At 38.9% G+C, this 26,937-nt stretch overlaps 1 protein-coding gene across 3 annotated transcripts in view; it reads left to right on the top strand.

Moving 5' to 3' along the window:
* The window catches only part of KCNK2 (potassium two pore domain channel subfamily K member 2), a 233,681-nt gene that overhangs the window by 79,526 nt on the left and 127,218 nt on the right, over window positions 1-26,937 (top strand). Inside the window, exons 1-2 of one of the 3 annotated variants that reach the window (XM_023203551.3) lie at window positions 5,524-6,230; window positions 9,169-9,479. In XM_023203551.3, the coding sequence (XP_023059319.1) occupies window positions 6,185-6,230; window positions 9,169-9,479 (357 nt within the window). In that variant the 5' untranslated portion in view covers window positions 5,524-6,184. Of the gene's footprint in view, window positions 1-5,523; window positions 6,231-9,168; window positions 9,480-26,937 lie in introns of those variants that run through there. The other 2 variants (XM_023203553.3, XM_023203552.3) reach the window with 2 other exon arrangements.

A 26,937-nucleotide genomic window follows, 5' to 3' on the forward strand; every position in this document is an offset into this window, starting at 1 on the left:
AAATTCATCCACATTTCATTAATTAAAACCCAGATGCCACCTAACCTGGTTTCTATCTGCCTCTTCAGCTTGATTACCATCCCCCACCAAGCCTCACACTCTAAGCTTTCCAAATTCTCCCAGCTTCTTCCAACTGCAATCTTCTTACAAGCTCTTCTCTCTGTTGGGGAAGACCTTTCCTTCCATTATGCGTCTTCCTTTCCACCCTTGCTCATCTCATCTTCAGAACCTAATTTTTACATCACTTCTTTAGACCTGCCTTCCCTGACCCTCTAGAAGTAAATACTCTTATGTTACCTTGTGCCTTCTTCCTATGGCTTATCAGAATTTTAAGCACTCAGTAAATATCTGATTAATGTGATTTATTTTTCATCTTCTCATACCTGTGCAATTGTGTTACTCAGAAGATTAGATAAATACCAAGATTCATTTCAAGGATGTCCAAATTTTTGTCTTCCTTGGGCCACATTGGAAGAAGAAGAATTGTCTTGGGCCCACGTAAAATACACTAACACTAATGTTAGCTGATGAGCTAAAAAAATCATTAAAAAAACCTCATAATGTTTTAAGAAAGTTTATGAATTTGTGTTGGGCCATATTCAAAGCCATCCTGGGTCACATGCAGCTCTCAGGCTGTGGATTGGACAAGATTGTATTATAGAGTTGGAATTCATTGGTGGTCTTGCTTGGTCAGGAGCTCCCCTGGTTCACAAGGTTAGATCAAATGCAGAAGATAATAAAACTCTTTTGAGAACTGTTTTGGGCTGTTCTCCCAATGCTATAAATATCTGAGATTGGGTAATTTATATAAATTTATATTATAAATTTCATATTGATTTATATTATAAATTTATATAAATATATAAAATACATTTATATAAATATATAATTTATATAAATATATAAAATACATTTATATATATAATTTATATAAATATATAAAATACATTTATATATATAATTTATATAAATATATAAAATCATTTATATATATAATTTATATAAATATATAAAATACATTTATATATAATTTATATAAATATATAAAATACATTTATATAAATAATTTATATAAATATATAAAATACATTTATAAAAATTTATTATATAAATTGGGTAATTTGTATAAAAAAGAGGTTTACTTAATTCATAGTTCCGCATGGCTGGGGAGGCCTTAGGAAACTCACTGTCATGACAGAAATCACCTCTTCCAGGGCAGCAGGAGAGAGAATGAGTGCCAGTAGGGGAAATGCCAGATGCTTATAAAACCATCAAATCTCGTGAAACTAACTGACTATCATGAGAACAGCATGGGGAAACTGCCCCCATGATTCATTTACCTCCACCTGTTTCCACCCTTGACATGTGAGGATTATGGGGATTACCATTCAAGGTGAGATTTGCGTGGGGACACAGAGTCAAACCATATCAGGAATGGACATACTGTACACATAAATGCTGTCTCACTTTGATTCTTACAACAATCTCTTGTGAGTTCCATGTATTATATCCATTTGATAGATGAGAAAACTGATGTTCAGAAAGAAAAGGTGACTTCTTCAAATTCATATGGCTCAGATATGGTAGAGGCAGAATACCCACAGACGTCTCTTTGACTCCAAAATCCTAGATACAATTGGAATTACAAGAAAAGGCAGTGACATGCTCATTTTTTAATTTTAATTTTCACTATGACATTTTGAATAGGCCAAGGTCAAAAATCAAAATAAACATAAACGTGAAGTCCTATAGATTTCATGCTGCTAGTTGGAGCAGAACAATAGATCTGAAATCACCAGAATAAGGACAATATGGAATTTTGGAGAGCTAAATTTTTAAATTATATATTTTCAGGTTTCTTATTCATTAAATTAAAGAGGTGTTGATTAGTCCTGCAGCATGAAAGAAATATATTCTATCTTTTCTTTTTATTATATTTTGATGGGGTTTACATATATTGAGTAAATTAGTCCATTCTTGCATTGTTATAAAGAACTAGCTAAGACTGGGTGATTTACGAAGAAAAGAGCTTGAAATGATTCACAGTTTTTTAGGCTGTACAGGCAGCATGGTTGGAAAGACCTCAGGAAACTTACAATCATGGCAGGAGGTGAAAGGGAACCAGGCACATCTTGTATGACTGGAGCAGGAAGAAGACAGTGAGGGAATGATTTCACTCAGATGTTTATCAAACACATATTTAGTACCAGATGCCAGTTAATGCAGATATGAAAAGTGCTTACACATTTTTAAACAACCAGATCTCATGAGAACTCATTATCAGGAGAACAGCAAGGGGAACATCTGCCCCCCCCCCCCCCCCCCCCCCCCCCCCCCCGATCCCCATCACCTCCCACCAAGGCAATCCTCCAACACTGAGGATTACAATTCGACTTCAGATTTGGGCAGGGACACAAATCCAAACCATATCACTAAGTGATGCAAGAATAAAGCTAAACAGGATAAACCATCCTATTTCTTTGTTCCTCCAGTTGCAATGACATACAAACTAGTCTACTACATTTTTTCCCCTCTTACTTCAAACAGCATGAGTAAGTCTACATTTGGAGCAAGAGGGATTTTAACGTGGGCAGATGTGTTTAAAGAAGGGGTATGGGAGGACTGGGTGGTTTTTTGATTATTTCAAATTATTTGTGAGGCTAAGCCTTTGGCTTGTTGGGATGATTCCTGCTAATGTTACAGTCTGAAATTTTATCCTTTTATTTTAACATCTCTGTAATGTACATCACTTCTCCCCCAACCCCCAAGCACCCTACATGAATGTGGGGCCTAATATGAAAACAATACAAAGGGGAATGTAGAGGACAACTGCTATGTATGAACTGATAGCAAAAAGCGGGGAAGATGGCAATCTAGCATTTGGGATTCATGATAAGACATAAGTCCCATGAGTCTGGAAAAACAGAAGCACTATGCAAGCATATATCAAAACATATTTAATCTATTAAACAGGTATATTTAAACTATTAATCTCCCAATCTAGTAAGCATTAGCCAGTTTGACAGAGGACCAGTGCTGGGTGAGATGTGGTTAAATTTGCAGAAAACTCAGAGGGGGGAATAAAAAAGAATCATCATGTTGCAGAACAAAATGGGAAAAGTGAAAAGAATATTCAAAAAAATTTTGAGGAAATTTCATCTGGAGAACAAAGAACCTATGAGACAGGGTAAAAAATGATTCAGAAAATAGTGAATTCATCTCATTTCTCATGTATGTAGGATATACCCTGGTTCCAAATACCTGGAGGGAGACTGAGTGAATATAAGAAAATGTCAGCTATTTCTTAGGAATAACGATTTCACTCAGACGTTTATCAAACAGGTATTTAGCAGGAGATGCTGCTTACTGCAGATATTATGGTGAACAGAGATATGGTTTATGCCCTCACTGAGCATACAATCTAGTTTAAAGAAGCAAAACATAATGTGACAAGTACAAAGATAGATGAAAGACAAATTGACCTGGGAAGCAAATAGTAAAACACCTGACTGGCCATGATTCCAGGAAAATTTCTGGACAGCATGGAGATTTGCAGGATAACACCTGTGATGGTTAGTTTTACGTGTCAACTTGACTAGGCTACAGTGTTCAGTTATTTAATCAAACACCAATCTAGAATCTAGGTGTTGCTGTGAAGGTGTTTCATAAATGTGTTCAGCATCTACAGTCAAACTTCAAAAAGGGATTGCTCTAGGTAATATTGGTGGGCCTATATCACAAGCAATTTTGAGCCAAAAATGAGATTTCCTGGAAAAGAAGAAATTCTGCCTTAAGACTGAAGCATCGACTCTTGCTTGAGTTTTCAGCCTGCCAGAGCTGCCCTGTAGATTTCAGAGGGACTTGCCAGCCCCCATCATCCTGAGCCAAGTCTTTAAAATAAATCTGTTACCCCACACACGTACACACAAAGGTATGTGTGTGTGTGTGTGTGTGCGCACATGTTCCATTTCTCTAGAGAACCTTACTGATAAAGTACCTTAGTCACGTAAAGTTGGTGTGTGGGGGGGTGTGCACTCAGGCAAGGTGACTTCCCAGGAAGACTTAGAGTGATAAAGAGTAGCCAGATCAGGAGGAACATTACAGGTGATCTAGAGACTTTGTAAGGATTGTGAGAGGATCAGATGCACATTTTAAAAAGGACATCTGATTGTATTACTTTTGAGCACGTAAGTTGAGAAAAATGTGTTTGAATTCCAACAGGAAAGATATTAGGAAGAGTTTTTTTTTTTTGTTTTTTGTTTTTGTTTTTTTAAATGGGGAAAGAGGTGCTGAATGTATTCTGGAATCTTGAAAAAATTGCATTTTTATCATTGACGGTAACAGTTTTGCAAAAGCTTTTTTTTTTTTTTTTTTTTTTTTGTTTCCTACAATTATGTCTGTATTTTTCACTAAGAAGTTCTTGTAACTGGGAAAATACTCCAATCTGGCCGAGCAGCAGTTATGGAAGAAAAACTCTCGCAAACAGCAGTTGCGGTGGGAGGGTGGAGGTCATCAGGGGATTCCCGCTGAGAAAGTGGGAAGGAAGAGAGTTTAGAAACGGATCGAAGTTCCGCTACATCACGTGTGTTGTGAGAGAATTCGCCTATTACGACGACGGCTACGTCTGATTTCCTGGCTTTCTTCCCCTCCTTGGCGGGTTCCGTTCCGTCCCCCTGTCGCCTAGAGTTTGGCTGTCCCTGCGCCCGGGTCTTGGAGTTTGGGCGGGGTCTGGTACCTGCCAAATAGGGATCTTGATGGGGAAGAGGTCTGGGAGCGCTGAGTTCAGGATGGGGTCGGAGTTCTCCCACCTTGCAGCTCCCACCCGCCACGCTTAGAAACCTATGTCTCCAGCAAAGGGGTCTTGCTCTGAGAGAACCTAACTGGGTTTTCTTCCATTCCCTTTGCATCTCGAGGTGTCTTCGCCCTGGCTCCAGGTGCGTTCCCCATCCTTTTCGGTCCGGGGCTTTCTGCTGATTATAGCGCCCTGCTCAAGTCCAGCACCACCGGAGGTGAAGTGGGGCGACCTGGTGACTCCTTAACCCTTCCCCAAGGTGGAAGAAGCCAGGGTCTTCATTACCTCCTCTACTACAGGGGTCTCAAGGTGCCAATGGGGACACTTCCCTGTACAAGTCTGGGGGGCCACGAGGGCGAAGAGGACCCCCAAATGCAGGGGTTCAAGGACTTGCGTCCCAGAGCTTGGACCCACACTCGGTCCCACACCCCGAACGCTGGCCGGGAAGGAGATAGGATGGAGCGCAGTGTGATGTGGATGCCAGATAGCGAGAGGGAGGATTTTGGGGGTGGTGGGGATGGGGGTTAGTGGAAGGGGTTGAGAGGGGAAGAGGCAGCAGGTGAGCCAAGGGGTTGTGCCCCTAGGAGGAGGGAAGAGGGGGTCTTTAGAAGGGACCATCTTGCAGGGGCGACGCAGGCAAGGGTAGGGCTAGGAGGAGGTGCAGGGAAGCAAGCCCTGGCGGTGAGACAGGAGGGGGAGGAGGCGAAGAGGAGGGAGTTCCTAAAGGAGGGAAACGAGTCGGCGAGGGGCGACAGGAGCTAGCCGGGAAGGGAGAACAGCGGAGGGCTGCAGAGCTGCGGAGGGCTGCAGAGCTGTGGGCGCCCGGACCGTGCCACACACCCCCCGCGGGGCACGGAGGGCATTGCCGGGGGAGACACACAAAGACATGCGAAGAGGGGTTGAGCAAGGCTCGCGCACAAAGACGCCGGGGCGCACGGCAGCTCGGGCTGCACCCACCGCCCCCGCGCCGCGCCGTGCCGGGGCCGGGCCAGCGAAGAGCCCCGGGCTGAGCGCGTGGCGGCGGCGGCGGCGGCGGCGGGGAGGCGCGGGACCCGGGTCGCCCGCGCTCTCCGGGTGACCCGGGCCCGGCAGCAGGCGCGCGCGGGGGCGGCGGCGCCCAAGCCCAACTTGGCCTCCGCCTCGCCCTCTGCCCAGCCCGCCGGTGTCCCCTCCTTCCCGCGATTTCGTTTCTTCTCACGCTCCCCCCCCCCCCCCCTCCCGCGTCCAGCCCCGCTCTCCCCACCTTGTAAAACAAAGCCGGGGAAAATGCCTGCCCGTGCAGCTCGGAGCGCGCAGCCCGTCTCTGAATAAGAAGTGAGTACAATGGCGTGTTTGTAAAAAAAAGCTTCAAGTCCGTCTTTTTCAAAAAACATTTTGAATGCTGCATGCCTCATGCTTCCCAGCGCCTCGCGGGAGAGACCCGGCTATAGAGCAGGAGGTGAGACCCCCGCTCCGGTACCCCCACCCTTCTGGCCGCAAGCTCTCCTGCCCCAGCCTGTTCTGGGAGGACTGCAAATGCCCCCTCTCAGCAAGCGGCCGTTGCCCATCTTCGCTTCGCGTCCAAAGTGTTGGGTCATAATATGGATTTGGAGGCAAACCCTTGCCAGATCCTCTCCTCGCCGCTTCTCCCCCCTCTCCCGCCGGTGCCCGGGGTTTTTGCATCTGCCTGAGGTATGGGTTTGGAACACCTTGGGGGAGTTTCCCATGGAGAAGGAGGGTCAGCCCTTGGGAGTAGCCGACAGGCAGGACTCATGGTGACCCTGGTCACACTTGTTGCCCATTGCCTGGTGGGACAGGCAGTGGTGCTGAAAAAAGCTTGTTTCCCCTGCTATTCAGTGGTCAGTCACAGCTGGAGCGAAGACATATCTGGGTGAGAACAGAAGACCGGGATTAACAGAAGACTGTGATGAGCTGGGGGAGGGGAGTGGGTAGTGACGGTGCTGAGTGTGTGTGGAAGGGGCAGCTTCTCTCCCTGATCATACATCAAATGGCGTGGAGGTGGAAACCAAGAGGTTCCCAGTATTAAAGAGAAAAGTCTGCTTTTATTTTTTTAAATATTATTTTGGTATTTCATCAGTTTTTGTCCGTTCTGTCTGCCAAATGTACATTACATATATTTCTGCTAATTAAAAAATAAGGCAACAGCTTAAAATAATTAAACTCCTTCTGGAAATGTATTAGGTTAATGCACACACACACACACACACACACACACGCACACACATAATATTTTAAAAATACCTGCCCCTTTCTCCCAAAAGCATATAATGGCAATGTGTCAATGTCTTAAAGGAATTTCAGATTGGGATTTGGTGGCATCAAGGTAAACACTCTTAGTGCTTTCTGGTTCTGCAGAGTGGAAACCACTGATGTGAAAAATCACAAATAGGAGAGCACAGAGATCTGAGGAGGAGAGGCTTGGAAAGCTTCGTTTAGAGTGATATTGTGGAACGTCTATGTGATTTTTTGTTGTTTTTATTCCAAAGATGGATAAATTTTAAATTATGACTTTTGTTTTTCACTCAGACTCACTAAGCAGCTAGGAGGTTGTGGGGAGTCTGCAGATTGTAGTGATTTTAGCTATTATCAGCACTTCTATTTTAACAGTTTTTTAATTATAGCATTTAACACACGTCCAGTGCTAATTTTGAGTGAAGGTGTCTTTATAAATATTTTAAAGGTGTCTACTAGTTTGTGGCTTTATTTGGAACAGATGAATGTATCAGGAGAGAAACATGTGCATTCTTCTGTGTAGTAGGTTGAACCTTAGGAAATTGCTGTAATAAGCTATATGTACATGGAATCTCCACTTGGAGCCATGGGTACAGAAACCTCATCACAGCTCTAATTTCATTTCTTCCAAATCAGATCCATTCAGAGCTTTGCTGATTGAGGATCCTGCCTTCTGCCATCATTTTACAACACTACTTAGGTCTAGTGTTTTAAATAGCTTTGTTTGCAAAGCTTCTTTCTGATGGGCAATTAGAGATGTATTTTATAAATTAAAACTATGGTAGCCTACATTTAACTCACAGTGTTAGGTAAGAGGGCAGGGTAGGCAGCCATGTGAAAATTGACATTTTTTATTAGCTTCTCATACTGAAGTAATTTCAGGTGCCTGTAGGGTATTTGAGTGCAATTCCATGGAGATTTCTTATATACTTACCTGAAAGTGTGTTTTAGATAAGATTATCATTTTATAATCTCTATTATATACATGATAGCAAATTGACTGAAATCTGTAACAATTATGGACTTTAAGTTGATTATTCTGTTTGAGTTGATGGTTTTTAGAAGTCTTATTTTTCAGCCATTCTGTTAACCCTTTTTAGTTCAATGTTGTCTTTCAGTAAAATGTCCTGTAGTAGGTGGTTTATTTTCCTCTTAGCAAGTAGAAGTCTAGTATCTCTTATATTTTTGAAAAAGAAATCCATTAATGATATTTTTGAACATCTGTGATAAATAATAAATGGATTTATAGTCACCTCAGAGTATATGGCAATTTGTAAGAGAACCATATAAATCCACTCTAATGGAGCAATTAGCTTTGAACAGAGCATGTAGAGAGTCTAAGCTGTGAGTCACGGTTTTTTTTTTTTTTTTTTTTTTTTCTTGATACTGTTCACATTTGAAAAGGAAGATACTTGTCTTCTCTTGGTTGTGTCTAGGATTGACATAATGATTAGCAGTAACTTTTATTTGTAAAACAGGTCAGAGATTCAAAAACAAAATACAGAGAATGTTTCATCGTGAGCCCGCTTTGGAGGATGGGCAAAAAGACAAGATTTGACCATCGAGTGGTTTATTTACCACCATGTTTTACCAGAAAATGATGAATGATTTATTTTGAACAACAATGTTTGGATCACAAATTCTCTTATAATGCAATTCATTTATTGTAATAAATTAAATAGAGAATGTTCTTTATGTTGCTTGCTTGTGGTATAAATTTCTTGAGAACGGGAATAACCGTGAGCCGTCTTCCTGAATATTCCAATATCTAGTTAAGTACCATCAACTCTTAGGAGTTCAGTATCTCTTTGTGGACTGGCACAGTGGACAGATGTAAATTTAGAAATTTATTAAGAAGCCCTCAGGCATTCTTTTCTTTTTTTGAAGTTTCTTGGTTCGACTCCAGTTTTTCCCCTTTCATTTGAAACTCTAGAAGCAACAGAGAGCACAGATCCAGCCTCTTTTCCTTGAACCAATATATGTGGTCCTGAGATCTAGTGACAGCACTCCTGGTTTGGGTTCCAGAGCTTCCACCAGGAGAGTGAGCGGAATTCAGTCAACCTTCTCTGACCCCTTATAGAAGAAGCCGGACCGATTCCCTTCTCATCTCCTCCAACCTAACCCTCATTCTCTGTTGTTGTCAGTGGCGGCACCTGACTTGCTGGATCCTAAATCTGCCGCTCAGAACTCCAAACCGAGGCTCTCGTTTTCCACGAAACCCACAGTGCTTGCTTCCCGGGTGGAGAGTGACACGACCATTAATGTTATGAAATGGAAGACAGTCTCCACGATATTCCTGGTGGTTGTCCTCTACCTGATCATCGGAGCCACAGTGTTCAAAGCATTGGAGCAGCCTCATGAGATTTCACAGAGGACCACCATTGTGATCCAGAAGCAAACATTCATATCCCAACATTCCTGTGTCAATTCGACAGAGCTGGACGAACTCATTCAGGTAATGACATGGGAGGAGTTGTTACTCCGTTCCCCCAAATGGGAAAGAAAGTGATAGGAGACAACTTGTAGCCCAGTGTATTACGGGTGGGCTGGTGGGAGCCCTATCTTACCTCGTTTGCCTTAACATATAGCTCTTTCCCCCAGTTTCTGTGTCTCATTTCCAGTTCTCCTGCCTAACTCTCACTTCTGCCATCTTTTCTTCTCTTCCTCTTTTAGTTCTCTCTCCCAGTGTTCCTTCACATCCTCTTCTGCTTCTGTTCTTCTATATTTCCTTCCTGTTGTCTTCCTGCTTTCTTTCCCTTTCCCCTGTCTTAGAAGTACCAGTGGACACCCATAGGGTTGGGGTTACCATGCCGAAGGTCCTCATGGTTAGGATGATCATTGTCAATTGAGAAACACTGCTGTGGCAAAGGAGAGGAAAACAAAATATATAGAAATGTGCTTTAATCTTGGCAGTGGCCATCATAAGATAGAAAAGATGAATTCATGATGTGACCCTCTTGAGATGAGTACCCCTCAGGTCAACAAGTTATAGCCTACCTCTTTAGCCAAGGTGTAACTTTGACAACTACCTTTTTAAAGTATCTGCAGATAAGTGGTTAATTATTGCTTCTCTAACTCCCAGCTAAGATAAATTTACTACTACACAGAAAAAGAGATTTTGAATAAAACTAATTTAGTTCTAATTTACCCTATAATAGCGAATAATATCCTTACAGAAGAACATTTTGTTTTAAAAATTAATCCCAATAAGTTTCAGTTAGGCTCTTTAGAAATGGCAGTATTTTGATTTTTTTGTAGATTTCTTTTGCATAAAACAATTCATTGGTCAAATCAGGATCTTAGCCAAGAAGAAAGCTTTAGAATTTTCTCACAAGGAGTGACTTGACTGGTTGTTGAAAATGTTTTAATTGTATACACATTTGTTTTCTTATAGAGCCTACTTTTCTTACCTGATTTAATTCAAATTGGACTGGAAATTATCTGTGAGACATCATCTGAGCATGTTCTTTCTTGTTTCATATTTGGTTTTACATTGTTTAAATGAGTTGGAATAGTGGATTGAGGGGAGAAATTATTGTTGACTTTAATTCTGCTTTTTGTTTGAGGACCCTTTCTCTCATTTCCTCTTGCCTTGGATCTCAAGATGCTACCTCTGCCCTTCATAGTCCTCTCAATTTACAGCATATGCATACATGCTCTTATTCAAATTTTATTGAAAGATATCAAAACTAGTGTTCTCTGGCACCTATTTAGTTTCTACCACATTCAGAAATTTCTGCATCTGAAAATTTGACTTAAGTTTTGAAAATGCTGTTCTGTTATATACTGAATTCTCTAGGATTTTTAGATGATGGTGACCTTTTCAGTATTGACAGTGAAAGTGCCAGCTAACATTATTGTCCCAACTGCCCCCTTCGCTGGTCCCGTGTAAGATCACTTTCACTTCATTCTCTCTTTGGGCCACATCGTCCCATGAGGTACTAAAAATCTTCGAAGAATCCTCACTTCCCTTGGTTTCTGAAGAAGAGCTCTTGGATATCTTGGTGGAGGCAGCATGGTGCAGTAGTAAAAGCTTCAACTTTGGGAGCAGACAGGGTGTGTGTTGAACTGCAGATGAGTGTTTTATTGGAAGTGTCATCTTAAACAAGTAGTTTTCCTCTTTAATCCTTAAATGATCTATCTGGAATGAGGAAAGAGTATCTATCAAGTAGGGTTGTTGTGAGGTAAAGAGATAATCCATGTAAAGTGTTTTGGTGCTCAGAAAGTGTTAGATTTGTTTTCTGTGGTTATTGTTTTCCTCTCTTGTCCCTTCATTGGATTGTAGCCTCTGATTCATGTAGTTGCATTCTTATCACCTGGAAAGAGTTGCTTGGTTGGACAGGATAGGAAAAAAAAAAAGACATGACCAGCGTTTCAGGAAAACACTGGAAGAAATTTTGTGTGAATTCGAAAATGGTCTCACTATCCAGTATTACCCGGATTTATTAAGAATTCTAAAGATAACTTGAAGGTCATGGCAGGTAGGAGCAATCTGGTGGTGAATACTGACCACTTTTTGCTACATCGTTTTTGAAATGGAAACAAGCAGAAATCAAAATATGACCTAAGATTTTTCTCTATGCCCTGCATGGGCAATCCATTTTAACTTTATTAATTTTCTCTGCTGATTATTTTTGCTTTGTAAAAATCTTTTTTATGCTGATTCAATATTTTTCAATGCAGAAATTACCTATTATTTACTCTTATACTGTTCACCTTTATAACCCATTGGTTTTAATAATTATTTTTTCTTTTTAAACATAATTTGTTTTGATAAAAGAAATCTTTACAATGCCATGGCTTCAAGGATCAATATTAGTGTGTGAACAGGGAGGAAGTTAAATAAGCCAGTAATCATATATTAGAATTACACTTCCTTCATTTCATTCTTATAAATTTTTCAATCTTTTTTTCACATTTATTTTCCCATTTAATCATCCCTTAAAACCTCATGAGTGTGTCTACTGGGCAGCAATATCACAACATTAAGGATTAGACAGCATCATTCGGATGAGAATTCAGGTCTTCAGAATCTTTTGGTCAGGCATTTTTCCTAGGAGTCTCTGCTCTTTTGGAACAATGCTGAGGGCAGAAACAGTTGGAGTAGTTAGCATTTCAGTTCTAGTGTTGTTGGAGAAATTCTGCTACATATTATGGAGAGTGAAGACAGAGGAGGAAGTGAGTGGTCTGACAGTGGGCCAATATCAGGTGCAGTTAGTCTAGTCTGGTCTCAGGCATTAGGTTATTAATTACTCATCTGGTTGGACTATAGCAACTTGATTTCATGCTGTGGTTGTGTCTCAGGGTGAGGTTGGGGAGGTGAGGGAAGATACAGGTAATGGAATTAAGGCAGATGAGATCAACTGCTTTTGTTGTAGAAACGTGTGTGTGTACTAAGTGTTGTTTTTGGCACTGGACTTTCAAGACGAGGTTGAGGAGGGGCAAAGATATCAAAACAGATACCTTTGCCAGCCTGACGTGTTTTGAGCATATGATTTTCAACTCCCATTACATTTAAACTTATGTGATGTCAGTACAGAAACATATATGGCAAATTGTTTAAGTTTCTCTCTTTTTTCTTTTTGAGACAAAGTTTCGCTCTCGTTGCCCAGGAAGGAGTGCAATGGCATGATCTCAGCTCACTGCAACCTCCGCCTCGTGGGTTCAAGCGATTCTCCTACCTCAGCCTCCCAAGTAGCTGGGATTGCAGGCATGTGCCACCATGCCCAGCCAATTTGTATTTTTAGTAGAGATGGGGTTTCTCCATGTTGGTCAGGCTGGTCTCGAACTCCCGACCTCAGGTGACCTATCTGCCTCAGCCTCCCAAAGTGCTGAGATTATAGACGTGAGCCACTGCACCCCACCTGTTTAAATTTTAAGAGCCATGGATACCATTAACAATAGCCAAAATTTAATTAGCACTTACTTTGTGCAAGGCATTATTCTAACTGTTTACTTATATTTTCTCATATAACTCTCTTAAACAATCCTAAGTGGTAGGTGCCTTATTATCTGCTTTTACCTTATAGGGAAACTGAAGCAAGGGGCACTTCAGTTTCCAAGAGTGTGTGGTGGAAGAACTGTTATTCAAATCTTTGGATCAAATCTAGCACTTAGTTCTGGTATTGACTGCTTTTAAAAATAATTTAGTAAACATTTGATGTAAAGTTTCCTGTTATTCCATATGTTAAGGTATAATGAATATTATAGTTCTCTGTACATATAGTATATCTTTCTTTCCAAATTGAAAAGTATATAAACTGGAATCTTAAAATTCTTTCTGGTCAACAGGATTATATCAGTATTTTCCCATTTAAATGTGGCAAACCAGTAGAGGATGGTCACATTAGACATATCTGATCTTCATTTATTTCCATGTGAGCTGAATAAATGATAGGGTTAAAAGATAGAGTGAAATCTATGATCTATATGTTGATAATATAAATATCTTATAGGACACCTGACTTTTTTGTTTTCTAACTTGAACCCCACTCCTTCTTGAGCTAGGTTGGGAAGATATTGTCTGTTTTGGGGTGAAGAAACTCACATGTTTGGACAAGGTCATCTGGTGGCCTCAGGTCTAGATCTTCGAAGTCTTCCTGCTGAAGGGATTATCTTCTCTTTACACTAGGCGTCTCATTTTGGTTCATCCAGTGGCATTTATTGAGGACCTCCAATGTGTTTACCTCAATGGTGGGTGTTGAGCCATTTAAGATGATGGAAAAAAAAATATGGCTTCTCTCAAGCTCTCCTTTCTACATGTCAATCAAAGGAGATAGCTATCAACATAGGCACAATAGCATTACCATAGAAATACTTACAGGCTGGAGCTGGAATCCCTAAATATTGGGGCCCTGAGGAAGACATTAAGCATTTAATGAGAGGAAGGTACAAAAGATGTGAAAGGAAACTTGATTTTAAGGTGCTTCAGAGTGCTCTAGGGGAAGATGAGGGGACTAGTGGACATTCTAAGCAGAATGGGTATAGTATGCTCCAGTAACTGAATATCTGGGTGTGAGGGGCAGGGGCATGAGCAGGTTTAACAAAGTAGACCGTGGAGCATTGTTTCATACCAGGGAGGTGGGCTTTATCCTAGGTCTACTCCTCCACCTGGTGTCAGTTTTGTGGGCACTTGGCTGTGTAGCAGAGGATACTTGGAGCTACAGGATAAATAAACATGCCTTCTCTAGAATACCAGTGATAGTGGCCTTCAAAAACAAAACAAAACATTGTTTTATATTAATTCTATAATCATTCATTCATTCAAAAACATTTGTTGAATGCCTACTGTGTACATTGTCCTAAGTGCTGAAAGAGAGTGGAGAATAAAATCAGATGAAAATTTGTACCATCAGTGAGTTTACATTTGCTAGGGAAGGTAATATGTTTGATAAAGTAAGTTTCAGGAGAAAAAATAAAGCAGTGGAGAGGGCTAGAAAATGTTGGATGGTGTTGGTGATTAATTCCAGATATGGTCACTAGGGAGGCTTCACTAATAAGGTGACTTTTAAGTGAAGAGTGAGGGAAATAGCCAAGTAGCTGTCTGGGGAATAACACTTAGGCAGAATACTCATCCCATACAGAGGTTCTCACCGAGGGGAGAGTTTCTGGCATGTAGAAGAACTGCAAGGATGCTGGGATGGAGAGGTAGAAGGTGATGTCAGGCAGGTAATGGGGGCAAAGTCATGTAGGGCCCTGGAAGTCATCATCATAAGGAGTTTGGGTTTTTGATGCAGATAAATATCCAGGTCGGCTTACATTTCAACAGAATTTCCCAGGCTGTGATATTGAGAATAGACTGCACAAGGCTGTGGGTAGAAACAGGGGAGGCGGGCAGGAAGCTGTTGTAATAATCCTGGTAAGAAATGAGGCAGGCTTGAACTAAGGGGTTGTGAGATGTGATCGGATTCTGGATATATTTTGGAAGGAAAGCCAATGGGGTTTGCTGATTGACCAGAGGTGCAGTGCAAGGGAGAGGAATCATGGACAACCCCCAGATTTTTGTCTCAGGGAATAAACAGAATGGGGCTCCCACTTTCCTGAGATGGGGAAGAGTGAAAAAGAGGTGGTTTGGGGCATAATTGCAGGAGCTTAGCTTTGGACATTGCACTAATTGTGTCAGTTAGACATGTTTTAGCTATTGAGGAAGATTTATGGGATGCCACATAGCAGGGCTTACAGATCCACAGTTTATTGCAGGAAAATGATAGACATATAGCGACAGTACCCAAGTAAAGCCATGCATCAGAGGCAAAGGCTGCATGACAGCAAGGGGTCTGCAGAGGCCAGTGCCAGCTCCAGCGGTACTTCCTCTGCAAGGCCATACCAGGACACTCCTCTCTTGAATCAAGAACCACTGATGTGTGCATGGAACATTTTGGAACCAAATAGCCTAAAATGGGGTGTCAGCCAGGGCTTCTTATATCTTGCTGTTCACATAGGGATATGTTTCCCTTATAACCAGCCCCAGCAACATAGTTCCCCAGAGTCTCACCAAGACCAGGTGCAAATCATCCATTGCACTGTTACTAATAAGCAATGCTGACAAGCTGGTGCCAACTTCCCTGAAACTGCTCAGACCATGGCTATAAAGAGACACTCTTGGTTATCGTGTCTCATGCCTTTACCAAGGGACAGTGCTGTATTTAGGCAAAACAGCTCAGACTGATTTCAGGTCAGCACAGCATGTGAAATTTGAGTTGATTATTAGGACATCCAAGTGGAGATGTTGAGTAGGAAGCTGCAAATATGAATTTGGAGTTTGGGGAGGGGCCAGGCTGAAGATACACATTTGGAAGTCATCATTATATAGAAGCTATTTAAAATCAAGACACTGGATAAAAACATCTGGGGAATGAGTGTAGGTTGAAATGAACAGAGATTCTAATGTGATTCCAGGAGCACTTCAACATGTAGCAATCTGTAAGGACTAGAATCCAAAAGATTTCAAGGATATTTCTCTCATTTTAGGAAACTGTATCACTCTATGCCCCTAGACCTCCAAAGATTTTATTTTATTATTTTTCTTTAAGGGCCACTTAAAAGAAACATTATTTTATACACACACACACACACACACACACACACATATAAATATATGTGTGTACATATATAAATATATTCTTGTGTATACATATATATATAAATATCCACATACGTGTGTGTGTATATATATATGGTTGGTGCAAATGTGGTTTTTGTCATTACTTTCAGTGGCAAAAGCTGCAATTACTTTTGCACCAACCTAATACAATGATTTGGTGGCTGTCATTCTGATTTGTGTAAGCACTCAGGTGTATTAGATATTTGACCTCAGTCTTAGAAAGAGTACAATTGTTTTTAATTTATGGACAGATAACATGCTGTCCAGAAAGCATCTAAAAAGCCTTTCTTTTCTTACCAGTGGTTTTACTCTTCTCATAAAACTTTTTGTACCTAATTATAGATTTTAGGAACATAAAAATAGCCTGCAAAATATCTAAACATCCCATAAATACTTTATGTCCTTTGGGTTAATCTCTGGAAAAAAGCACTTTAAAGCAGTGCCATGTGTAACCTTCTTGGATGTACATTAACCTAGTAGCTTGAATTATTTTACCAGATTAACTAGATGCTACTTAAATGTCAGTGCTCCAAAGGTGAGAGTTCCAAGAGGGAACTGGGCTACCAAATGGGGATATAGAAGTCTTAAAGAAAACCGTGTCAATTTCCAATTTTCATAGGACTCCCCCACGTGCTACTTTCTTAGAGGAATAAATCATTCTTGCTTTCACTCTCTGCCCATATGTTCATGCTGGCTTGAAAAATACTTTTTCTTGTATAACTACATCAAGTAGCAATTGAGACAGTTTCGTGTACTATTTATTAATAATTAGGCTTTTATTATAAAACATGAAAGTAGTCTGTCAGAAAATTTTATCTTTGAAGAATATATGAAGATTAACAAGTTAATATTGGATACAAAATGAGAAAAATGCCATATCAATAAAATATCACTCAAATTGATGTGATTAAAAAGGAATATTATTTAAAAATAATGACTAGAATATTACTTGATAAATGGGATGGTTATTTGAGAAGGAGAGAAATTATTCTGCATGTAAATTTTCATATATTTCGAAATATTTTTTGGCAGAAAATTTATTTAGTCTAAGCTGAAAACAAGACTTAAATGTAGAGCTCAGTCAAATAGACAGTATTAGAGTGAGGTTGGACCAATGTAGTTCTGTCAATATTAATTATAGTAATAGCTCTAAAATTCTGAGAGTTGTATATTCCATGTTTGTGTGTTTTTATCATATATTTGTATATCATTTTACACTTAAAGTAAATTATATTACTTAATTCTCACATCCCTTAGGCACATATGTAGTAATTCATATTTGTAAAATGGAGAAACTGAGGGACAGACAGATTAAGTGCCTTGCAGTTCAGAAAAAAACAAATGGCACCTTAACCAGATTCTTCTTTATAACTCCATCTCCAGTGCTTTCCTCTTACACAGTTATACAGGAATGTGTGCAACACATGTCTAGCCGTGTTAGATACCCAATAAATATTTAGTTCAAGTCTGCATCCTAGAGGTACTTTGATAAATCTTCTGTCTTGCTTTGTTAGGAAACAGGTTTTTCTTCATGAGCACTGTTTTACAGATGAGTAAATTGAGGCACATACTGTTTAACCAAAGACCACTCTGCCTGTTTCAGCTTGAGATGCTGAAAGTGGCACAGCAAATGTTAGAATTACAGAGCTTCTCTTTAGGTGGCTCTAACACTTCTCTCCACAGTACCAAATGGCCTCTTTAGAAGTGATGCTATTGGGTGGTGTTTTTTCACCCCAAGCTCCTGTTTTACCCAACCCTACAAACCAAATCAGATTTATGATCTATGCATCAAAGACATGCTTCCTTAATTTTAAATTGCTACTGGATTGTAAACCCAGTAAACACTGCTTAAGACATCTTTGTGCTCTGTGCTGTACTACCAAAGATGAGCAGCTGAAGACACAGCAGGTCTGTAGATGCGAAGGCAGAACATTTACTCATGGTAAACTGAGCACAATTATAAGGACACAAAAGGGCAAATAAAATATTTTGCTAAAATCTGTGTGACTGGGCATGCCTCATGCTGGGGCATGACTAGGTGAGGTAAATCAGGGAAGGCAAGAGGGGAGGCAAGGGGAAATAGTTGCAAAGACACGCTAAATTACTGTGCTACCTGTGGGATTATAGGACTTTTATCTTTTCTTGCTTGCTAGCATTCACAAAGTAGTAATAGTTTTTTGTTGCACAAAATTCAAGTAATACACGAAGGTAGAAAGAAGAAAGCAAACCTCTCATTAGACCTATAAGCATATATGGATATTCCGAGGCGGGTGTCTGTGAACATACACGCATACACATCTTTCCACACAAGACTTTACACGTATGGGATCACGTACGCATGCCATTTTGCTGCCTGCATTTTTCAATCACCACTGTTAGGGGATGATTTAGTAACATTTTTTTTCTTACTAAAAATATTTATTTTAAAATTTTTATGAATACACAATAGTTTTACATATTTATGGTGTACATGTGATATTTTGATCCAGGCATACAGTGCACAATGATTAAGTCTGGGTGACTGGGGTATTCATAACCTCAAACGTTCATGATTTCTCTTCATAGACATCAAAGAATTTTCTAAGTCTTGTTTAAAACTATAGTCTTCAAGGACTTTGCCACAGAGGACTTCATACAGTGGGGTTCTGACTCATGAGTCCCCTCATGTTGGTGGGGCAGGGCAGGGTGGGTCGTAGGGAACCTCACACAGTGGCTGTTTGTGGTAAAAGTAGCTCTAAGAATCTTCATGACATGGACCGTTTTGAATTCACATATTTTGATAGGCAACACAGACAAACTGATACACATTTTTAAAGACATGGAACATGGAGCTAAACCAAAATATCGAGTTCCTTCTCGTAGAAAGCTTCCGTCTCAGATTTATGATGTTTTTGAGATACCTCTGATTTCACAATGTTCAAAACTGCATTAAGTGGAGCCTGTCAGAGTTGTCCTAGGACATGCTGATTCTTCTCTTGACCTTTCTAATTTTTAAAATTTCTTCAACAATAGTGCTTTGCTTTGTGTCCTTTTGAGGGTGGAACCTGGATCCTTAGTGATAGAAAGGCCAGCGTCTGAGTGGGATCTGCCTTTCAGTCCTGCTTCCACATGAACAGCAAGCAGAATAATTAATGGATCAACCGAAAAGGAGGAAGTTTTTACCTACAATGCATTTGTAAAAATCTATACCTGCAAGTACCAAGAATAGTTCTCTTAGCCGGTGGATAATGGTAAAATTTAACCAATGACATATTAATGTCTGGACTAAAAGTATGATTATGGTAAAAATAATGCTTTGGAAAGGCATGTAAGAAAATTCTAGACACATCTGGTAGTACAGAAGTAAAAGTTCTTAAATTGACAGCCATGGTTTTGCTCTCAGGTTAGGACTTACACAGGTGCGCTTCTTTCTTCCTTCCTCTTCCTGCCCCCTTCCATTCTGATACCTTCTCTTCCCCTCTCTTTCTCTTCCCTCCCCCATCCTTACCTTCCTTTTTTCCTTTAAAAAAAAAAAAAAAATAAATGGCTCTTCTGTTATTGGCTATGGCTTCCTTTTGGGGTGAATGTTAATCAAGAAAAATGTTTTTTTGGCATCATTTGAAATTATATAATTTTCTTGCCCTCTGCTACCTTTGTGAGTTCATTCCTTATGGTTTCATACAGTTGCTTTAATTTTGACAAGTTTCTCTAATGGTTAGTAGCAGGTAAAGTTTAATGATTACTTTCTAGAAGGTGTCAATTCCTTTATGATACTTGGTTGGGATTGTGAAAGTGACGGTGTGATTCTTTTAAAGTGAAGTTTGGAATTTGAAGATGAGCAACAGAAGTTTGTATTTCCTTGTGGTCCTTTGGTCCAAATGGCTCAATCTTTTAATAAGTAAAATAGAGAGGAATAGAACCTGTGACATTGCAAAAGAGACTTCTGGGAAATGAAAGGTGGCTCCTTTCAGCCATTCAACTGGAGTCTGCTCTGAACTCATAGGCATGGTCAATGGTCTCCTTCATGCCTATTTTATCATTTATTAAATATCCACATAGATTAGGTAATATTCTTACCAGTGAACGAATAGGATGATATGATCACATCTAGAATTAATTATCATTCAACTCTTTGTTTTTATAATCTGCGATCATGTGTATCTTGGGTCTTTGTCTTCCCAGTAGTTTTGTTGTTTAATCTGTTCCTTGGCAGTGATAGTGTCCCTTGCCTATTTGAGTTGTCTTTTGCAGACATACATTCTGCTTAGTTAAGACTTTGATAAGTGTCAGTTAGAACTGTGGTCAGTATTCCAGAAGTGGAGAATCATAATTTACCATAGATGGCTTTTTGTTTTCTTTCTCTCTCTTTTTAAAAAAAGTTCTGTTATCTCTCTAGTGGTATTGGCATTGTTTAATGATGTCTTTAGGCAAAGAGTCATGGTGACTCTTGAGCCTTCTTCTAGTCACTGGAACCACTATTTGAAAAGGGCAGCCTGCTTATTTTCCCCCAAATCCATTAGTTTTCACGTGACAAGGATGAGCTTCAACTCTCATTTGTGTGTCTCTTTCCCCTGGCTTGTGAGATTTTAAAAATTTAATTAAACGTTGAATATATTTCTCGTTGTTAAAGATTGTGGTGATATTTCTTTGATATTTCCCTTTCAATTTTATATTGAAACATCACAGAACAGATATCTAGCATTACACTTATGTCTTCAAATATATATTTATTTTATCTACATTTTTTAACTGTTAAAATTCTTTCTTTTAGATCTCTGGCCAAACATACTTATTTGTACGAGGAATCAATTATCTTTTAGTCTTTGTAGATTATCTCCTTTTCATGACAACTTACATTTTGTGAATTGATTTTTCTCTCTGTCCTAATTTGTCACTTTATAGTAGCTATTTGATTGGTAGAGGTAGGTTCTCTGCACATAGCTGTTTTATTTTTCTCTGTAATGACTTAGGAGGGCATGTGTGTTCAAAGATATTATTCTCTATGTGATTTCACTCTGTTTTGCTTTAAGTGTTTCTCAGAAAACTAGGGTTTCTGTTTTTCTTTCATGGATAAAATATATGTATGCATGTATTTATTTAAGTTTTATTTTAAGCTCGGGGTACATGTGCAGGTTTGTTACATAGGTGAACTTGTGTCATGGGTGTTTGTTGTACGGATTATTTTATCGCTCAGGTATTAAGCGTAGTACCTGTTATTTTCCTGATTCTATCCCTCAGCCTATCTTCCACCCTCTGATAGGCCCTAGTGTGTGTTATTCCTCTCCATATGACCATGTGTTCTCATCGTTTAGCTCCCACTTATAAGTGAGAACACGTTATTTGGTTTTCTGTTCCTGCATTAGTTTGCTAAGAATAATGGCCTCTAGCTTTATCCATGTCCCTGAAGAAGACATGATCTCATTCTTTTTTTGTGGCTGCATAGTATTCAATGGAGTTTATATAAGAAAACTAAGGATTCTTTTGGATTTATTGTTATACATACATAAGAGAGTTCTAGTTAGTGTATCCTCAGTCTACAGTAATGTTGAGTGAAAGTGCTGATATTTGTAGACTGCTAAGTTAAAAAGTTTGTATTCTTTTTAGAAGTACCTAAGGAATGAAATTTACCAGGAGCTTGTAGAAGTATAATGTGTAATATATTCTTTGGTGATGTGGCAGTGAAGGAAAGCTTAGGGAAATAAGTAAAGCAGTACATGTCAGGACAGAGGAAAGGGAGGAGGAGCTCAGTAGACCCCATCACATGACCACATAGATTAAGGTGAAACACATTTTAAGGAAAAAAGTCTTTAATTCTTAAATTTTCCATTTTTAAGGTCTCAACATATTGGCTATTGTAAAGTTCCTCTTCTACAGTTATGCATCTGTTCCTATTATTTCGCTAACACTTGCTTAGAGGAAGAAGGGAATTCATCAAGAACTCAGAATTGCTGAAACAGAACATGTTCCCATTGGGAAAATAAAAAATTCTCCTTTCCTGTCACTAATATTTATATGCAATAAAGGGTGATTTGAAAACATTTGATTTCAGTGACAAATACAATAAAACTAACTTCTTTTTCTTTGAACGTCATGTGGTTTCTGCACTACTGTGCTATGAATAGTACCAGGAAAGCAGATTCTGAGATTTGTGAATAAAGAGGCACAGGTTTGTGTCCATGTAGACATTCTGGGGTTAACCTAGAGGGCAGAGGTACCTTATTTATCTTCTAGATGTGGAGGGGATTCCTTAGTAAGGTTTTGTCCTATTAATCCAGGAGTCACTACACCATGGGTCTGTGGTGTCATGTGTGTTCCCAACAGGGTAACGGTGTGGTCAGGATGCCTAAACAGATTTCCAAGCAGGGCAGGCCAAAATAGGTGAGAAAGGAGAAGCATAGTTATTAGATGAATTTAGAGTTCACATATATATATATATATTTTTTTTGCATTGGAACTAAATGGAACGTCTTACGTCTTATTTTCCTCAAAATAGCCATAGAGAGGCTTACAAATTATGTTTAGTGGGCAGCATTTTTTTTTTTTTTTTTTATACAGTAGTATCTCTGATGCCTGGGACCTAGGTATTTCTTAAGCATTGAAGCCAGTGAATATGATGGAGGTCTTGTTAACCTTTACTTTAAAGCTTAATTTGGTGACTCTGCCTCTTTTAGTTAAAAACAATTTGCAATGTTAATGGCATCACAGTCCATAAAGAAATTTAAACATTGCTGGTTGCAGTTCTGATGTTTCCTATTGTACTAGGAAATGGTTTCTCAGAACACCCAATTTACTCCTGCTTCTCAGAAAGAGAGGCAGGCTTCTGCTGTTTTTCATTTGTCGCAAACCATCAACAAACCATCAAATGCATAACAAAAACATAGGAGACAATTATTCCCAGTTGTTACTAAGTAAAATTTTGTAAGACAAAGTTACTCGTATTTATTGGGCAAAATAATTTATCATTCATATAAAAGAAAAGGATAATTGATTTGCAGTATAGTTTTGTGAATCTGAATTTGTTTGGACATTTGGACACATACTGATTATTTTGTTTGGACATTTGGACACATACTGATTATTTTGAATTCTCTTTCTGAATTCCTACTTAGAAACATTTTTGCATTTATCTATTTTACTCAGATAGCATATTAGCTGTTATAGAGGCCTGAGTTAAGATAGTTGGTGTGATGATCTACACATATAAAGCAAGAAATAGTTAAAATTCATGTTCATTCATTTATCCATTCTATGTTTCTGTTTTATGAAAGGCATCGTTCTATGCATGGGATATAATCAACATTTAACTAAACTGAGAGTTTTGTTCTCAGGGAGCTGTTATGCTAGTGAGGGGTGACTAAATAACAAATACCTACTTGAACAAGATAATTTCAGAAGGTGCTAATCTTCTGAAGACTAAATAATGCCTAATGACATAGAGATGGGAGGTGGGTTTCTTTAGATGGGCCCTGTTGAGAAAAGTTTTCTCTGAGGACGTGACATTTAGCCAAGGTTTGGATGAGGGAAAGGTTTTGGGGGGTAGGTGGGAAGTGTTCAAGGAAAAGGCAGCACATGCAAAGGCTAGAACACACTTAATGTGTTCTAAGACCCATAAAAGGTCTGATATGATTGGGCCATCACTGGTGGATCAGGACAGCTGTAGGGGATGAGGCGAGGGAGGTAGACATGGTAGGACAAGAGGTCTGGGCTTTAGGTGCAATGGGAAGTGAACACATAGAAAATTTCAAAATAAATAGACAATTGCATCATCATTGTGCTAGGCAAATACAGTCTCATGCCACATTATGACTTCTTGGTCAATGATGGACTGCATGCATGATGGTGGTCCAATATGATTATAATGGAGCTAAGAGTTCCTATTGCCTACGATGTAGCCATCAAAATGTCATATCTCAATGCGTTACTCAAGTGTTTGTGGTGATGCTGGTGTAAACAAACTGTACTGCTAGTCATATTAAAGTATTGCACATACAATTATGTACTACCTAATACTAGATAATGACAATAAACAAGTATGTTACTGGTTTATGTATTCACTATACTATACTGTTTCCATTATTTTATTTTATTTATTTTTTTAAATATTTTTTGAGTTTTTAAATTGATATATAATAGTTGTGCATATTTTGGGAGAATAAAACTCCTGCTTTATTCTCCATTATTCAAAACCTCACAATCATATTATTTCCTGATCCATAGACAGCTTGTGTGTCTGTGTGTCTGTTTTATTCCCTATCGTTTTCCCTGATGCAGGATTAAATTGCTTCAGATAAGCCTTCTTAATAGGAACATACTGAGATTCCTTTCTATTGTACATGTGATATTTTGATGCCTGTATATAATATATAATGATTAAATGAGGGTAATTGTGATCCCTTATATTAATATATAAAAAAGTTAACTGTAGAAGTGTCTCAGACAGGTCTTTCAGGAGGTATTACAGAAGAAGGCTGTTATCATAGGAGATGACAGCGTCATGCATGCTATTATTCCTGAAAAACTTCCAGTGGGACAAGATGGGGAGGTGGAAGAAAGTGATATGGATGATCCTAACCCTGTGTAGGCCTAGGCTAATATGTGTGTTTGTGTCTTAGTTTTCATTAAAATTGTTTGATTTAAAAAGTAAAAAATAAGAATAAAAAAACTGATAGAATAAGGATATAAGGAAAGAAAATCTTTTTGTACAGCTGTACAATGTGTTTGTTTTAACCTAAGTGTTATTACAAAAGAGTCAAAATGTTAAAAAAATTTAGAAGCTTGCAAAATAAAAAGGTTACATTAAGCTGAGGGTAATTTCTTATTGAAGAAAGAAAAGTATTTTTAATGGATTTAGTAGCCTAGGTGTATAGTGTTTATAAAGTCTACAGTAGTGTATAGTAATGTCCTAGGCCTTCACATTCACTCACCCTCGCTCACTTATTCTCCCACAACAACTTCCAGTCCTGCAAACTCCATTCATGGTAGATGCTGTATAGCAGGTGCACTATTTTTAAAAAAATATTTTCTATGTTTAGACACACCAGTACTTACCATGTGTTACAATTGCCTGCAGTATTCAGTACAGTAACATGCTATACAGTTTTGTAGCCTAGGAGCAGAAGGCTCTACCATATAGCCTGGGTGTGTAGTAGGCTGTGCCATCTAGGTCTGTGGAAGTACACTCTATGAAGTTCATACGAGGATGAAATTGCTTAAGGATGCATTTTTCAGAACATATTCCCATGTAAGAAACATGTGACAGTCATGCAGTGGCCTGTTAGAGGGATTAGATCAAATACCTTTAGAAAGATTAATTGGAGAAATGTTCAGCAAAGTTGGTTTGATGAAGAATTTTCAAGAATGAGGACCAAGAGGGAACACACAGGTTTTGGGATATAGGAGAGGAGAGAACTTTTCGGAAAGAGGTGCTTAGGGTGATGAGACAGGTAATGTGTGTACTTCTGGGACGATATAGGGAGAAAGGAGATGGCTGGTTAAGGATTCTGAAGGTACTAGGTATTGAATTTAATGTGTCTGAGATTCCTCAAGAACAAAATAAATTTTTATGAGCATAGATGATACTAGATGGTTCTTATGCATGGGCTCTGTGTGGCAGAGCTCTTTAGTTCTGTTTTCTCAAAACAAATTCGAACATCTGTTTTGAGATAAAAGATGTATATTTCACCTCTAAAATTTATTTTTTATTAAAAATCTTCCACAAGATTGATATTACTGGGCATGTTACAGCTTACATCCTACCAGAAATGACTGTATAATTATTTTATTCTTAAATATAGGGTTCCTATTTTCTCTCTGGTTAACGAGTTCCAAAGCTTCACATCAGTTTTAATTTCTGGGAGATGTTTTATCAGACAATGACATTTGGCTCTTGATTTAAGCAGGCCTAAAAATCTATTTCATGAGGGTAATTTTAAATAATTTGGCTTAATTAAAATGGTAAATGATGTTATTTTATAATAATGATATCATTCCTGAGGCACATTTTTCTTGGACAGCTGTACTGTGCTATTATGCAAATAAGTATTTTTTGACGGGACAATAACTCCTGCTTTATTCTCCGTTATTCAAAACCTCACAATCATATTATTTCCTGATCCATAGACAGCTTGTGTGTCTGTGTGTCTGTTTTATTCCCTATCGTTTTCCCCGATGTAGGATTAAATTGCTTCAGATAAGCCTTCTTAATAGGAACATACTCAGATTCCTTTCTCTTGAAGCAGGGGAAAAAATAAGCTAATCTTATATATAGGCCAAACTGGGATGAGTGTTTTTGAGTCTAAAAGGAAATGCAAAGAACCAGCATAAATGGTGACTACATCTGAAAGACAGACAATTATAAGAAAGAATCAGCAAAATTGTATCAAAATATATTTTGAATTAATTGCATGTAACAGTCAAAGGCATAAACTCATGGAATTTGGAACTTGAGATCTACCACAGATATTGCCTATTCAAACTCTGTCATTTTAGAGCTAAGAAAATGAACAATTTGTCATTTTCCTAAGAGCATACTACTAGTTAGCAATAGAACAAACACTGGATCCATGACTTCTGGTTTTTCAAACTCTCCTCCTCCTAATGTTCCCTTTTTACTTTTTCTTTCTCTTATAAATACCATCATTATTCTAGGATTAGAGCTGGCTATTCTAGCACTTTTCATTTCTTTGAGTCGGTAATCCATATATCTTCTTCTTTGCCCTACAGAGCAGCAGTTTGCCCCAAACTCCCTGCAGGTGTGACTCACTGTTTTGCATTGATCATCTGTTCTCTTGCTAGTGCCTGCTTGCTGCCTCCTGTGCATTGCTGAATGAAT

Source organism: Piliocolobus tephrosceles, chromosome 1 (genome assembly GCF_002776525.5).
Source record: "Piliocolobus tephrosceles isolate RC106 chromosome 1, ASM277652v3, whole genome shotgun sequence".
NCBI classification, from domain to species: Eukaryota; Metazoa; Chordata; class Mammalia; order Primates; family Cercopithecidae; genus Piliocolobus; species Piliocolobus tephrosceles.